This window comes from Candidozyma haemuli, assembly GCF_002926055.2.
Source record: "Candidozyma haemuli strain B11899 chromosome Unknown D_2014730914, whole genome shotgun sequence".
Lineage (NCBI taxonomy): Eukaryota > Fungi > Ascomycota > Pichiomycetes > Serinales > Metschnikowiaceae > Candidozyma > Candidozyma haemuli.
The window spans coordinates 1,715,129-1,730,876 of record NW_020289911.1 but is presented as its reverse complement, the minus strand read 5'-3'; the positions used below and the strand labels follow the sequence as shown (position 1 = coordinate 1,730,876).

The 15,748-nt window shown below is 42.7% G+C and overlaps 7 protein-coding genes across 7 annotated transcripts; 3 read left to right on the top strand and 4 right to left on the bottom strand. All coding sequences in view use genetic code 12, as the record gives it.

Moving 5' to 3' along the window:
* Positions 1 to 175: 175 nt before the first annotated feature.
* On the top strand, positions 176 to 550 carry CXQ85_003172 (uncharacterized protein; the record flags this gene model as incomplete). The annotated part of the gene is made up of 1 exon (XM_025486825.1): positions 176 to 550. A coding segment is annotated over one exon (375 nt), but the record flags the coding sequence as incomplete, so codon positions are not given.
* A 2,332-nt stretch (positions 551 to 2,882) lies between these two features.
* CXQ85_003171 (uncharacterized protein) lies at positions 2,883 to 3,359 on the bottom strand (the record flags this gene model as incomplete). Its single annotated transcript, XM_025486824.1, has 1 exon — positions 2,883 to 3,359. The coding sequence occupies one exon, from the start codon at positions 3,357 to 3,359 to the stop codon at positions 2,883 to 2,885; it is 477 nt and encodes a 158-aa protein (XP_025344374.1).
* A 693-nt stretch (positions 3,360 to 4,052) lies between these two features.
* CXQ85_003170 (thioredoxin family protein) lies at positions 4,053 to 4,397 on the top strand (the record flags this gene model as incomplete). Its single annotated transcript, XM_025486823.1, has 2 exons — positions 4,053 to 4,058; positions 4,086 to 4,397. 2 exons carry the CDS (start codon positions 4,053 to 4,055, stop codon positions 4,395 to 4,397), a joined length of 318 nt encoding a protein of 105 aa, XP_025344373.1.
* Positions 4,398 to 4,559: 162 nt separating this feature from the next.
* CXQ85_003169 (uncharacterized protein) lies at positions 4,560 to 5,084 on the bottom strand (the record flags this gene model as incomplete). Its single annotated transcript, XM_025486822.1, has 1 exon — positions 4,560 to 5,084. The coding sequence occupies one exon, from the start codon at positions 5,082 to 5,084 to the stop codon at positions 4,560 to 4,562; it is 525 nt and encodes a 174-aa protein (XP_025344372.1).
* A 2,207-nt stretch (positions 5,085 to 7,291) lies between these two features.
* CXQ85_003168 (uncharacterized protein) lies at positions 7,292 to 9,399 on the top strand (the record flags this gene model as incomplete). The annotated part of the gene is made up of 2 exons (XM_025486821.1): positions 7,292 to 8,875; positions 9,316 to 9,399. 2 exons carry the CDS (start codon positions 7,292 to 7,294, stop codon positions 9,397 to 9,399), a joined length of 1,668 nt encoding a protein of 555 aa, XP_025344371.1.
* Positions 9,400 to 9,618: 219 nt separating this feature from the next.
* On the bottom strand, positions 9,619 to 11,283 carry CXQ85_003167 (FMN-dependent alpha-hydroxy acid dehydrogenase; the record flags this gene model as incomplete). The annotated part of the gene is made up of 1 exon (XM_025486820.1): positions 9,619 to 11,283. One exon carries the CDS (start codon positions 11,281 to 11,283, stop codon positions 9,619 to 9,621), a length of 1,665 nt encoding a protein of 554 aa, XP_025344370.1.
* Positions 11,284 to 12,278: 995 nt separating this feature from the next.
* CXQ85_003166 (uncharacterized protein) lies at positions 12,279 to 14,486 on the bottom strand (the record flags this gene model as incomplete). The annotated part of the gene is made up of 1 exon (XM_025486819.1): positions 12,279 to 14,486. One exon carries the CDS (start codon positions 14,484 to 14,486, stop codon positions 12,279 to 12,281), a length of 2,208 nt encoding a protein of 735 aa, XP_025344369.1.
* Between the last annotated feature and the right edge of the window lie 1,262 nt (positions 14,487 to 15,748).

Here is a 15,748-nt window from a genome sequence, read left to right as displayed (position 1 = left end):
AAAACCCAGACACCTAAGAAAACCCAGACACCTAAGAAAACCCAGACACCTAAGAAAACCCAGACACCTAAGAAAAGAAAACCCAGACACCTAAGAAAACCCAGACACCTAAGAAAACCCAGACACCTAAGAAAACCCAGACACCTAAGAAAACCCAGACACCTAAGAAACCCAGACACCTAAGAAAACCCAGACACCTAAGAAAACCCAGACACCTAAGAAAACCCAGACACCTAAGAAAACCCAGACACCTAAGAAAACCCAGACACCTAAGAAAACCCAGACACCTAAGAAAACCCAGACACCTAAGAAAACCCAGACACCTAAGAAAACCCAGACACCTAAGAAAACCCAGACACCTAAGAAAACCCAGACACCTAAGAAAACCCAGACACCTAAGAAAACCCAGACACCTAAGAAAACCCAGACACCTAAGAAAACCCAGACACCTAAGAAAACCCAGACACCTAAGAAAACCCAGACACCTAAGAAAACCCAGACTTGGATGACAGCTTTTGAGCCTTGCCTTCTCTTGCAACTTCAGCGTTGATAGACTCGACAGTTTTGTTCAACCAATCGTCTGCATTGACTATAGTGTCAAAGTAATTGGTACTGACGACCTTTTCTGTAGAATCAATGACTTTAACGCAAATTCGATAGTCCGATTCCCCGGGACCGAGATACTCATATGTATCCGGGCGAGAATATTTATCTTACCATGCGCTGTAATGGGAGTAAACTTCCGGGGAGGTAATATCCCGCATACTCATTTTAAATGCTTTTCTTGAAGAGGAGGATAATCCCCCTATTTATATGTGCTTCGCGTTTTGGTTCTTGAGAGCAATAGAGTGTTGAATCCAGGAGTGTGTATGACACTTTAACTCTTTTGCCATATGGGATCCGCTCCCTTTGCACATACGTCATATTACTACTCTTGGTGGACCGTTAAGGCAAGAATAGTTGCCAGGCTACCTGGGGTCTTACCTCGAGGGATCTTAGTTTAGGAAAATGAACAAATCATTGTTGTTACCCTCACTTAATCTATATCATGCTTAGGGTATAGAAAGAATTAGCTGTAAGGAAACAAATGTGGCGCCATGAGTATATGTACTTAGAGGTTCTTCGGTAGTGGACCGTTGTTGCATCCATGGGCGCTCTTAACTATACATGTGATAATTGCACCTCTCTTCATCACAATCCTGTTTTGCCCTTCAATATTGCTCATTCACTTTCAAGATATCCATTTGTCGTAAACACTTAGCTACCTTTTCATCAAACATTTTCACCACTATTCCGAAAGATGCTTCGCACAGCATATCCAGAGCTCATAGCGAAGAAAACCTCGATATGGTACCCAGCGTTTTCATCGGCACTAAAGAAGCTGTACAGTTTTAGACCATATCTAGCAGATAATAATAAATAATTTTTTGAATAATTTTGAGTTATTGTGGTACGGCTACAATTTGGTTTAATTGAAAACCTACAGTATGTCTGTGGTATAACCGCGATTTACTCACATCGTAGCAAAATCAACTAATTTAAACACACTGTTAAAAATCAAAAACACAGTAAAAAATGAATAATGTGTCATATTTAAATTCTTCTTGCTTCTACCAAAGAAATTCATGTTTTCTTGCCACAAAATATCGCCGGTGTGGACCCTAAGCGGCATTTCTGAATATCTGCAAAATTCGAAGACGCGTCGCATGCTTGAAAAGTAGTCTTCAGATGGGTCAACACCAGTGGACAAAACTAAAAATCGCATTACTAGATTATGAGAGCCCTTGAGTCCGTTTCTCTTTCTTCTATCGTCACTGTAACGCGTTCTGCCCTACTTCAACTCCTCTTCAGCCCGATTCAAAGTACTCCCTACGGATGAAATCTTTTTTAAAAAAATGGGTCGTCCATTCCGTGGGTGCCAATGTCCACTTTTTTTTGTCCTTTTTTCTTCTGGCTATTGCTCCATCAAAAATCCTTTGAAAACAAGGACAGCAAAGCAAAGCAGGCCAAGAAGAGTTCATACCGCTAGACATCTTCGTAGCTACAATAGAACATTGGCGAAAAGCAGTCAATTGAGAAACTATCAACAGCTATATAGTCTTTCCTAGCGACCATCGACGCATTGTCTGACAATAGGTCCATCTTCGACTGTACGTTGCAAAAGACATGCTAAACCGCCATCACAATCGGAATGGGAGCCACATGGTCCACCAGCACCAACAGCGAGTACAGCAGAAACAGAAAGTGCAATGTATGTAATAACAGTTTTAAAGAGCATATTTTGAAAGCTTGTTAATGGTGGTTGAGTAGAAGACTTCTGCGCCCTATTTATATTGTCTACAGTGTCTCCCTTATCTGGCCAAGGGATAACTTGCGCAATCCGGTGAGAAATGGAGAGCAGTTTTAAACGAAGTTCTCTTCCAGCCTGCAGCTGTGCCGCCAAATCCTTCCCTTTCTATGATTCATAATTCACGGTTTAATGCAGCATCGGGATGGACCTCTAAGTGATGTTTTGTGTATCTGTCTTTCAGTAAATGCTAATGAAAAGATATCTTAACCAGACAATCGTGTAGTAGGCATTATTTTTTTTGATAAATATTTGCGCCTCTCTTCTTTATCTAAAAATAAAAGCATCAAGTTTCCGTATTGACGACTTGATATCAATGCGTGGCGCCTCAAACGGACTTTTTTTGTACATCCTTGACACGTCATATCACCCAAGCGACGTTAAAATAATTGCACTACCAAAGAAAATGCGCTTACAATTAGGGGATAATGTTCGCCAATCACTTTCTTGCCTTTCCATACAATCTCTACCAAAGCCATTCGTCATCCAATCGTACATTCAAATCTAAGATGAAGTGACTTGTATTTTAATTTATTCATGGATCTCTAATATCCTTTATGTACTGGTCGAAGTTGTTCACAATCCTGCTCTTCGCACATTTGAAGAAATCGTCTGGTTTAAGCTGCTCTGGGTCATAAACCTTCGACAAAGGAACAACTTTATAGTCGTTGACATCTCTGATCACCACATCATACTGGTTCAAGTTATTCTTCGTAACGTACCTGTCGTTTAGTTTTCCTACAACAGCTACCTCCTCTCCAGATTCAGTGAACACTGTGATAATATACTCATTCTGGCTCACCCTGAAAACACACAGTTTCGTATCCAAATATGTCACTTCATCGTATGATGCAATTGTGTCATCAATATAGGAGAACTTGACAAAAACTTCCCCTTTCTCGCCAAACGTGTACAATTTTCGGTTAAAAACTGAAACATTGGGGTATACATTCACTTCTGGAATATGCTTCTTATTGAGATGGACCAACCATCCGTCTTCCCAGGAACTCATGACGGTCGAACAAAATCTAATAGGATTTGGGGCTTTATATAAAACAGAGCCGCTCCACACGCGCGTTTAGTGAAGGCTTTCAATCCTTATCGACAACCGTGACTATTGGGATGGGATATTGTGAAAAACTGAAAAACACAACAATGTAAAACCTATGACTCCTTTCAGATCCTAAGTATCTTTGACGTCCGGTTGGCTCGTAGAAAAAGCCTCAATGACTGAGGATGTCTATCAAAGGTGTTGCAGCCGCTCAACCAACAGGCTACTCGTGTGAGCCGCACTTTTAACCAATGGAATGGTGCGTCACTATTTATTTTATCGGCTGTGGATTACATATCTTTCATTCCTCAGTGAACTATGCAGTAAGTGCTCGGAGACTATCTAAAATTCCCGAATAGTAAGGAAAGTGGTCTATCTTGTGCCAAATTAAGATTTCTAAAACGAACATATGGCAAGCAAATTAGCAGATGCTAGATGCTGTAAGTTTAAGAGGCTCGGATTTGTAGTTTTAGCCAAATCTGGTCATGATCGAAGGAGGAAACCATTTCTGACGTGTGGCAAAGCGCAAAATGGTCGGCACATTGGGTTGTAGTAGTGCCGTCAACCGTGCGGCTCCGATAACGTCTACATAAGCGAACCACACGCACGAATTAAGCGACATATTTTGTCTCGCTTACTCACTAACAATTAAAAATGGTCGTAACCCCTTTCGAAACCTATGAATAGTACAATGAGATTCTCAGGACGCTGGGAGCCAAACCTATGCTCGTCCTTTTTTCTGGTATCGGATGTGGGCCCTGCGATAATGTGGCTCCTTACTTCGAGAAGTTATCTGAGGTGTACGGCTTTGACTTCTACAAAACCGAGCGTTCCATGAGCAAACTAGACGATATTTTCAAGACGGAAACGCCCCACATCATTGCATTTCCTACTTTTGGATTCTTCAGGTTTGGTATGGAGTTGGGGAAGGTTGTTGGAGACAGCCCTGAGCAGCTCAAGGAGTGGATCGAACTTAGCATCAAGTATAAAGGCGACTGATAAACTTACTGTTGACATGCTTTTATAGTTGTTGATATATAGACTAATCGAAGAATCAATTTACCTATTCAGTGGTTGGGAGTAGTTCGACAATTGCAGCAATCCGTTCTTGACCCCGTATTGTTTGTAACTCCTGTGACCCAAGCGATAAAGCAGATTTTTCTAGGAAGATTTCCGATCCGGGGGTGCGGGGTGTTCAGAAGAACCCGTACGAATCTCCTGTCTTACTTTCTCGAAACTCTTCTTTACCCTCAGAAATGAGCACTCCACGAGGTCATCGAATGTCACGCCGTTTTTTTCACCTATGACTGATAGGTGCACAATTTCATAGTCTTCTGGGTTTCTGATCTCCACATCATAGGCTCTGATATGGTTTTTTTTTAGATATCTTTCGCCAAGCTGTCCAAGAACTGCCACTTGTGGCTTTTCTCCAGGAACTCTGTTTGTTAGGATCACAATGTAGTCTTCCTCGCTTACTCTATAGATACATGTATTTGTGTCATAGTAGGCAAGATCATCATAGCTATCAAGGTACGCGTCATAGAACGAGAACTTGATATAAGCTTCCTCATTAGACCCAAAAGTGTACAACCTTCGATTAAAAATAGTTATATTGGGCCAAACGTTTACATCGGGAACTATTTTCTTTGTGGTCTTCACCAACCACTTATCTTCCCAAGTGCTCATTTTAACCTCGATGTCTTGTTAGAAATTGTAGAGGACTCTGAATCAACAATGACAAAAAAGATCCATTTGACACTTTTTGAAAGGGGGCCATACCATTTATATCTATAGATTAGCGAGGCACGTCATGCCATGGAGTGGTATGTAATGACACTCGCACAATGCCACACTTTAACACAACAAATGCAAGATGTTGAAGTAAAGCAACAGTAGCAACGCAAGAAATAACTATCGAGATTGGAGAATGAAGCGTGGATAAGGCCCTCACGCATTGAGTAGAAAGAGACGGTCTTTGAAGGTTCGAGTGTTGACTTGTTATCTCTGTATGGAGTGCAATGATATGCTTTAAGGGATGTGCATCTCTTATGATAAGCATGCATGTGTCAAACTTGGTCACAAACAGATACGCCGACTGCTCTTCATTCAAACTATTTTTTCCAAATGTGAGATTATCTGATGGACCCAACAGGATCTAGGGGCTTATACTCGGCTCCACTTGTAATTGATACGCCACGCAATCGACAAGCCGCAGAATTGACAGGTTCCGCGATATGTATGCTCGCCTGTAACTACATTGACAGATAAGTCAGTCATTCGCACAGTGCCACACTTCACTTATAGCACATGCAAGACTTTCTTGTCAAAAGGCAGGTGAGCATTGCAGCTACGCTACTTGGGTTTTTTTTAGTTCTGGGATGTTCATTTTCGGAGCCACAGTGTTCGCCAACAAGTACACAAGAGAAGCCGGAGTTTAAAAGTACCGTCGGTCCACAAACATAGTAAAATGCCATGAACCTCCATTTGTTGAAATTCACAACTTCTTTAAACAACATATATCAAGTTTTTAAATAGCCAGAAACTTAAGGAAAGACAGAGCCCGTTCCGCTTTTTTCGTGCGATGTTGTCCGTCGTACTTTCGCCTATACTACCAGGTTTACGTGTTTGACGCCATAAGTAAGATGAGCAAAGAAGAAAACACACTTTCTTACAACTACGATAACGTGGGATATTATTAAATTAGAGTTGTATCCCCAGATCAAATCCCTTTAAAACTTTTTGCACTTTAGTTCAAGTTTCGAGCAGTGGTGATGGTCAGAAGAGAAGCCAAGCGACGCGTCTCAAAGAACTAGGCCACTCGTCATATTCCTAAAAAAATGACATTCTTATAGTTTTTGCTCTGTTTATTCATAGTGGCTGATTATTTATGAACACATTTATTTCTTAATTCACAATATTTTCAGTTTTTTAAAATTGCGAGTATTTGTTTTGCCACGTTACTGCGATTCTCAAAGACTAACATAAATATGCAAATTAAAATCGCCACCAAAAATCGAAATCTCACTAAATTTATAGATAAACAAATGGATACAAATCCTAAACTGTCAAAAAAGATCCTCTGAGTTTTTTAGCATTTTCGGTTGGCTATATGTGCTGGTTCCCTGTCGTTGCTGTAAATGCGATTCTCACCTTAATGAATTTCCAAGTTAAGGGGCAGTTACGGAAAGCAAAGAAAATAATTCAGCTACAAGAAACTAAATCAATTACAGTAAGAAACATCTTATGGTCAGAAATACGATGGCTGAGGTCAATTGTTCTCTTTATTTTATTTGTTTTTTCTTTCGCATAGGGAAGAAATCTGAATAACAGTATGTTGAGAATACAATTTTACACCAAAATAGCAGCATTTATTAAAAGAGAAAGAGAGTTTCAACGTTGTTTTTGATACTTAGAAGGGTCACTTATGGTGAACGAGAGACATATTTTTACATCTAACGCTCGCATTTAATGACATGGCAAGAGGCAAAAGCCGTGAGATAGAAGTACCAGATGTTTCTTCTTGAAAAAAATATTTTGAAAAAGAATGTGAGAAGTTTTAATGAAGAAGCTCGAGAAAAAAATGGGTACGCCATTTCTGAACAGCTGTGCTACTTCCTCACTCGTATAATTTTTATTCGTCTCCACAGCTTGCTTCTCTGAAAACTTTATCGGGAAATTCGCTTGAAAAATGACCGCCTCGTTTCAGCCACGCCTCTTTAGAAGCATTGGCGACCAATAGAATAAAGACCTAGCATATTCGCTGCATAAATCTGACGCAAGATTACATCGCGATGACATTGCGATGGCATCGCGCATAACGAGCAATTCACTCTTGACAGTCTACATAAGATGAGGTGCCTCCATTATTTTGCGAATTTCTTGTTAAAAAAATAATGAGGATTTTTCTCTGGCCGGCTATAGTGCTTGCTGCTCTACAACTTGATCTTTCGTTAAACAATGGGAATACCGGACACGACAGGGTTATTGATATTGTCAAGAGAGACGAGCCAGCAATGAGGATAGACAATGGCCCAGTATATTTAACCACCAACATCAGTGTCAACGGCACAGACTTTGGAGTTATTATCGACACAAGATTCCGTGATACTTGGGTGCCTAGTGGAAAATGCCAAGCACAAGACGATTCCTATGAGGAACGAGCACTCTACTCGATGCAGAAAGAATACTATAAAACATTGACAAGGCCATCCACAACACTAGATAATTATGACAGCTTTATTCCTCAAGGGTTTGCAACACCAACAAGTTATTACACTACGATGACCATAAATGGACAGTATGTGGACGACTCAACGACCATAACGTACACCGCCAGGGAAATGTTAAGAAGCACCAGCGGTGATGATATCTCTGTCTGTACAAAGCATGGCGCATATCTTGATGGTGGTGAGGAGCAAGACTCTTTTATTCGAGAACTGAACGATCGAGGCAAAGAAAGTGGAAGTTTCTTGTCGGCAGATGTAACAGTTGCCGGTCATGAGATTGAAAATCATACTATTGGATTAATTTTTTCTTCCAGCCTGGAATATGGAACTTTAGGTCTAGGCCTTGGCAGAGAGCTTACATCAGAATCTAACGTCCAGAACTCCATCCTCCAAGGTTTCAAAGAAGATGGCGTCATTCAAAAAATGGCGTACTCCTTGTCTTTGGGTGATAACCAACTGTCAATCCTATTTGGAGCAGTTGACCATTCCAAATACACGGGGGAGCTTCAAAAGGTTCAGATGCTCAACCGTTGGAAAAAGTACAACATATCTAATGTTCCTCTTCGGTTTGAAGTTGCACTTGACTCACTCTCGGGAACAGACTTGTCAGCTGATGAAAGGATCATAGTGGAGCTTGGAAACAGCCAATATGTGAACTACTTACCGGAACCCTACTTTTCCAAGATGGGTAAGTTCCTCAATGGTAAATTGAATATCTTCAACTACTGGGACGTTTCATGCGACCATTTGAAGCTGGACGAGACCTTCACCTTCAGCTTTAGTGGCAAGAAAATTAAAGCACCGGTGAAAGACTTTGTGATATCCTCAAAGTCTGGCGATGTATGTTTCCTAGCAGTTCAAGAAGAGTCTGTTACGCCAAGTTTGGGTTACAGTTTTCTCAAAAGTGCCTACACCGTGTACCATTTAGAAGAGCTCGAAATTGCATTGGCCCAAGTAGAAACGGGAACGACCAGCAAGGAGATTGAGGAGATTGAAGATGAGATCCCCAAAGCAGTTCGTGCAAGTGGATACAACAACACTTCTCTTGACTACCACATGCTGAAGTACGATGAAGGCTTTGTCTCTACGGTAGCTGATAATCCCAGAACTGTCTCTGTTACAACTACAGAAGACGAAAGCTCTGGAAGCCATCGCCAGACTACCCAATCATCCGGAATAGGTTCCCTGTCAAGCGGTGGCTCCCTTGGAGAAATCTCATCACTGACAAAGGATTTATCACCATCTCAACCAGTCGGTAGTCTTCTTGCAGTGCTCAGTTTCCTCATCTCTTTGATATGCCTTTGAATATAGAAAGAAATGAACTGAAAGTTGCAAGGTTATGTACGGACAATCAAAAAGTCGTTTCAGACTGCTCCAGTGGACTATACAACTATACAGTTAGATAAAAAGTATACAATTACGATATAAAACCAGTTCTTACTGATGAATGCAGCCATTACTTCGTTTGGTATACACTGAGGTTAGGAATTATCGTATGTCATTCCAAGGCTCAAATAGGCAAGACGATCAAACATCAAACATTGATTGGTACTCCCAAACTGGGAAGCATATGAGACCGCCAAGTAAAGACCAGAGGAGAAAATATTCTTCAAGAAATGAATATATAAGGGCGCCCATTTCCTGACTTTATTCCACATCATCAATCAAAAATGGCCGCTCAAACTACTCAGAACAAGAACAACACTCCAAAGGACAACAACTTGAACAAGCACGCTGGACGTGGTGCCGTTCCTTTCATGTGTACTATCGTTTAGATCAATACATACGATTTACTTTAAATTCAAACTTGTAAGCTAGCCGATGAATGGGTTTCATTTCTTCGATGCATCCATCCATGAGAAGAACCGGACGGAATCAGTAAAAATACAATTAGGGAAACTAAAATTTACCTTAATAAAGAGAGTCTGGGGCCTGGATTCATCTTGTTCAATCAATTCGGTTGACAACGGAGCGGGTACCTCGACAAATAACCTCTATTCGTGTTTGAAAGTTGGTGGGGATAAAGGCTCGTAGTTGTCATTGTACAAGTTGTCGTTAGGTGGTAGTCTGGAATGGATGTTCCTCAAGTCCAAGTGTTGCGGGCCGAGGTCTGATATTTTTGTAACACCCAAGAGCTTCATGTCCAATATCATCTCCGACCTCAACAAGTCTATGGCTTTTCTAACACCTTGTTCACCATAGCAAGAGTTGGCATAAAGAAAAATTCTACCCAAACCAACACCCTTGGCACCCAAGGCCAAACACTTGATGATATCAGACCCACGCCTGACTCCTCCATCCACAAAAATGTCAATCTTGCCATCCAAACCCTTCTCCTTGAGAACAGGCATGGCGTCTGCCAAAACCTCAACTGGGGCACGGGAGTAGTCCAACTGGCGACCACCGTGGTTAGAAAGCACCACCGTCTTAAATCCTTTTTCAGCTGCCAAGACAATATCATCAACGCTCTGTACGCCCTTAATAGCCACTGGAATTTGAGTCCCTGAAGCAATGTTCTCAACGTCCTTCCATGTCACAGAGTTATCTTTACTATAACTAACGGTAGAATCTAGGTCTGGCTCTCCAGAGGAATCATCCAGGATACCAGCATTTGCGTGGATATGAGCTCGAAGTTTCATATCCTTTTCTCTGTGGCCAGCTTTTGGGGTATCAACGGTGACGAAGATTCCCTTGAGGCCAAGCTCTTCACACTCTGACACGAACTGTTTCGAAGTAGACTGATTTTCAAAATATAACTGAAACCATTGGGGCTGGTCCTTTTCTGCGGCATCAACAATATCGGCTAAAGGATAAGACGAATAGTTTGAGATCATCTGTATGACACCTTCTTTCCCACATCCCCTTGCAATCGAACATTCTCCATCAGGATGACCCAACTTACCTTGTGCAGTGGCCGAAGAGTAGAACGGCACGGCGGCAGGCAGACCCATCAAGGTAGTTGATAAGTCAACATTACTGATATCAACAAGCACGCGAGGTTTGAAGAATATCCTCGAAAATGCATTGTGGTTCTCTCTGAGCGCAACTTCGTCATCTGCGCCACTCGAGTAGTAGTACCATGCTGAAGGCGGAAGGATTTTCCTAGCGATATATTCAAAGTCACTAACACGGAAGATTTCAGAGATTGGCGGCATGTTATCACTGTACTCTTGTCTCAGTTCGCTATCACCCACCTCGGTAATGTCTATTTCCGGCTCCAACTCGCCTATCAAAGGACCCAAGTACTCCTCAGGCGTCAAATACTGGTCCACGAAGTTAGGAGCATGAAACTTGTTGAAAATGGTAGATGCATTTTTACCTGCGTATTTTAATATGATTGCCGCTCCTCCCGGGTGTCTTGTCAAGAAATCTGTCAAGTCATAGACCTTGCCGTTAATAGCGACCCAGACGCTTTCTGCAGACTTATGTTTTTGCAACTCTTCGACCGTAACGCCTTTTCGTTCCTCCAAGGCCAAAGCAACAGGGATTGAGTTCCAAGTCACTGCAGCAGCAGATAGCAAAAATGCCGAGATAAGTGGAAGTTTCCAGTTCGTGGGCTTCACTCTGGTAGCACCCACTTGACTAGAAGCAAGTCTTCGAGCATTGACGCCCTTTACCACTTTTCGGGAACAACGTGCAAACGGTACTCTTCTAAACATGGATCTCTTCTCCACAACAGCGCCTCAACAGACTTTCGAGCTTTATATGCTGCCAGTGTCAATTCTTCAATAACCACTGTATCGTGGGGGTGGGGCGAATCAGCGCCCTCTTATATCTAATGGTGGAGCATGGCGGTTAAATATGACACTACTGAAGCCGTTCCAACAGCAAACCATATACTCGTGGCTAACGATTGGCTAGTGATAGAATGCAAAGAATATGCGGGTAAGAGACACTTTTCTTGCTTGCTATAAAAAACCTTCTTTGAGATGGTTACTAGTGGACTGGCCTCGGCGAGTTGTCAAAAAAGCCGGGTTTTCCGATTTGCTTCTGCAGGGTCGGTTAAAATTTGTTGCGGTTGGTGTGGCTGCAAAACTGGTGATGGGAGAACATTGCTTACTTGAATTTTCTATGGCTCAGCTCATTGATAAACTTTAAAAGAATAATAATTGTGACCAAGGTTTTCATTGCTGATGAATTAAGCTTTTAGTGTTTCACAATGTCACAAGGCCTCTGGGATCGAGTGAATGCCAAGTTTACCAGACCAACTGAATTAAAGGTTGTAGTACCTAACATTTTCACATTGACCAATTATGGAACCTATTCCCTTGATAAATTATTATTATGTATTCTGAAGCAGTGAATATGTCTTGATTATGTTCTTACCATTACCTGGGTCAGTGAAAATTGAAAAGAACGCACCGTCGAGCTAAACGCCGACATGTCGCTTGCTAAAAGTTTATCCGAGCTCAACGGTCTTCACGTATTCCGACATGCCGCTTTTAACCGAGCTAGCTGTTTCTGTACGGTATACTTCTCTCAATGTATGCTTTCTTATCTTGATCCTTCAAGCCTCCTCGTTGAGAACCTTCTAAATCGTGCCTGGAAGAATAGCATTACATCTAATACCGTATAAAGCACAAACACCTCACACATGGCAGTTCATATTGCACGGTATGTATTAAACTATACACTATAAATGGGTATCAAAGGCTTACTCGTCGCCACCCAAGGCAGCGAAAATGTTCGATGCCATGAAACCTGTTCCCTTGGCCCTCTTTCTTGGAGGCAGGCGGGATGCACCAGAGTCTGTGGTACGTCTGTTAGACTTGGGCATGGTTTGGAAATCTCTTGATTCCCTGGTAGGTGCTCTCAACTTCTTCACTGGAGCACCACCTCTGGTGTAGTTGGATCCACCGTAGCTGCTACCTCTCTTCTTCTCAGCAGCCTTGCTTTTCTCCATCTTCTTCAATTCAGCCTCATCATGAATCTCCTTGATGGTCTTTGGACCAGCCTCTTGCTTGAGAGACTTCCAGTTGCTCTTCTTCAAGTCCTGCAAGTCCATCAACATGAACTTGATTCTCGATGAAAGCTTGCAGCTGTCCAAAATACTCTGGACATTGTCGAAAACCATGTTCAACGCAGCCTTGTTTCTCTGGCATGCTTCGAACCTTGGGCCAACAGTCTTGATCAACTGGGCCAAGTTCTCCAATGAGTCTTCTGATGGGTCGGTGACATTCTTGGACTGGTCTCTCAAGCAATGCAAAATAACCTTGTCGTTCAACAAGTTCGAAATGTACAAGTTACCAATAAACTTGAGCAAACCAAGACCTCTTCTCTTGGCAGCAGCCATGGCGTAGTACTCGTCAGACATCATCTCTGGCTCCAAAGCTGAACCGTCTGGGTTGGTAGGGAGCTTGTCAACCCAGCCCTTTTCGTACTCAGTCTGACAAGTACGCAACAAGAGTCTTCTGGCAAGAGCACCACCAACAGTAGGTTCACCAGTCTTGGTAGGCATACCAACATCCTTGATGTCATCAGGGATATCCTTCACCATCTTTGCACAGAACTTGGAGTAGACAGTCGACCAGTGTGGCTCGTCACAGGCCTTGGCAAATGTCAAAGAGATAACCTGTTTAAGGGTAGCAGCATCCTCTTCGTGACAGGACTGCTTGGCAATGTCCAACATCTGGTTGGAAACTGGCTCGAACATCTCTAATGTCAACTTGTTCAATGCAGATTTGACCTTTCTCTCCACATCCTCCTTGTCAAGAAGAACAGTGCCATCAGGAGCAGTCTTGACCTGGGTGGTCTTCTGTCTAGATCTAGGAACCCATCTGTTGGCAGAAGGAACCAATGGCTTGACATCTTCAACAGGCTTAGCGGTGGTCTCCTCCTTCTCCTCTGGGACCTTCAAAGAGCTTTCCTTTGGGGTTTCCACCTTAGGAGTTCTTCTCTCAAACTTGTAGGTCTTTCTGCCTTGAGTGTTGTCATGGCGAGGACCACTTGGGATGGACTCCTTGGTGGCCACCATACCCAATCCCTCAAGCTTCTTCTTCCAAGCGTCATCAGCTGGATATACAACTGACTCCTGGAACTGAAGCAAAAACTGCGTGTCGTATCTATGCTTCTTCTCACCAGCCTTCAATCTAGCATCAACACCAGCCTGTGGGTATGGGTAAGGGAAAGTGAAAGGATCCTCAATGGTCTTACACTTGGACAATCTGTCGAAGAAAGAAGAAAGGTCAACTGCCTTCTCCATAGACTCATCTTCACCAGTAGTCTCTTCAACCTTTTCTTCGACAGTGTCGTTCTGCTCAGTAGGAGCAGCATTGGAGACAGCCTCGGTTGGGTCAGTCTCAGTGGTATCTGGGACACCAATAATCTCCACAATTGGAGCCTCAATTGGGGCCTCAACTGGAAGAGCTTCAGCTACTGGCTCAACAGCTGTTGGTTCAGTAACTGGGGTCTTCTCCTCTGGCACCACTTCGGGGGCTTCAGTCTTTGCAGGCTCCTCGGGAGCTGCAGTAACAGCAATAGCAGCTTCGACTGCCTCGATAACCTTGGCAACCTTTGCTGGATTGACTGCCTTGACTGCCTTGGCAGACAGTGCCTTTTTTACTTTAGCCTCCTGTTCCTTCTTCTTCTTATACTCTCTAGCCTTTTCGTGGATTTTCCTCTTGAATTCCTCAACCGCTGGCGTCTTCTTCGCGGCCAAAGCAGCTGGAACAAAGGAAATCTTCGTTTTCAGCTCAGAAACCGGAATTTTCTCAGAAGAGGAATGGCTGTAGTAGTACTTCTGGTCAGAAGAGTAGTAGGTGGTGCCTGGGGTAAGGGCGTCAGCAGACGGGTTGTACAGCGGATAGAAGTTGTACATGTTTGCTGGGCCTTGGTAAGTATCGAACTGAATCAGCTCGGTCATTGTTATCTAGTAGTTGTTTTACTTAGTAGAGCTCGTTGGTCGATAGTAATCGAGTAGTAGTCAAGCGGTGGTTGACTGGTGGTATAAGCTCAGGTAGGTTCTCTCTCTTTCAGTTGCTGAAGGATAAAGAACAAGAAAAAAGTGGTAGGGAAGAAAACAGGATAGAGGGAAAAAGGCCAGGTATTTATATTCAAAAAGTGGGAAAACTGGGAAGCTCTGGGGAAAGTGGTAAATTGGTATAAGTTGGGAAGCTTCAAAAGAGTAAGTCCAGTGTGCGCATATATTATGGAGGAGGAGAACGTCCAGTAAAAGAACGTATTCTCACTCAATTGCAATAAAAATTGACTTTTTGGAAACGGCGAGGAAAGAGAATCTCTTTAGGTTTCTTTAGATACCCATAAGTGTGGGTTTTTGGGCATTCCTAATGGCTGCAAAATGGACTTTTCTGTCCCTGCGTCTTTGTGTCGCAGGGGCCGCTTACATAAGCACTTACATAAGCAGAAAACCAGAAAAGGAAACTATAGAGATATCGGCTCTAAAAAGTAGAAAGTACAAAGACACATAAGTTACGAGCGGAGGTCATTGTCCGACGGTGGTTGGAAAACCTTCCATATTTCGAAAGGTTATGGCAGACGTGACCATTACATCGAAGGGGGGGTCATCCATGGTTCTAAGATACAGTGATAAGTGGTATTTATGGCAGCTGGAGCTTCGCCTTGTTCTTTCACTTTATATACGTTGTGAGAAGCCGTACAGGGACTGGTAATATTGTAGCTGGTGGGCTTTTGGGGTAAGTATATTGGTGTGTCCCAGTGGACCTTCCCTGTTTTCTCTTTATGGAACAAAAAGGAACATTCTTTCTTCAGAAGCTCTCTGCTTTCCGTTTGGGTGGGCTGGTGTCATACGGAATGCCTTATGGGAGAAATTTGCACTATTTATTTCCCGTCGAGTCGAGTGTTGTGGACTTTTTTTTTCTACAACTCGCTTTTTCACTGTAATGGCCCTCTTCAAGTAGCTATTGTAGCTATTGTAGCTGGGTTAGTTTTGTCTCTTCGTCTAAGTATGACGAAACCCATTGTAGCGCTTAACACGTAGTCTTATCTTCTTACACACTTAAGATGTAGAGTAGGAGCCAAGTAGGAGCCGAGTAGGAGTGGAGTAGGAGTTGAGTAGGAGTAGAGTAGCTTAGGAAAAACGGATATAGTCAATATACACATTTAGAAAGTTCTTCAGTAGTAGACGGTTGTCGTGTGAATGCTTCT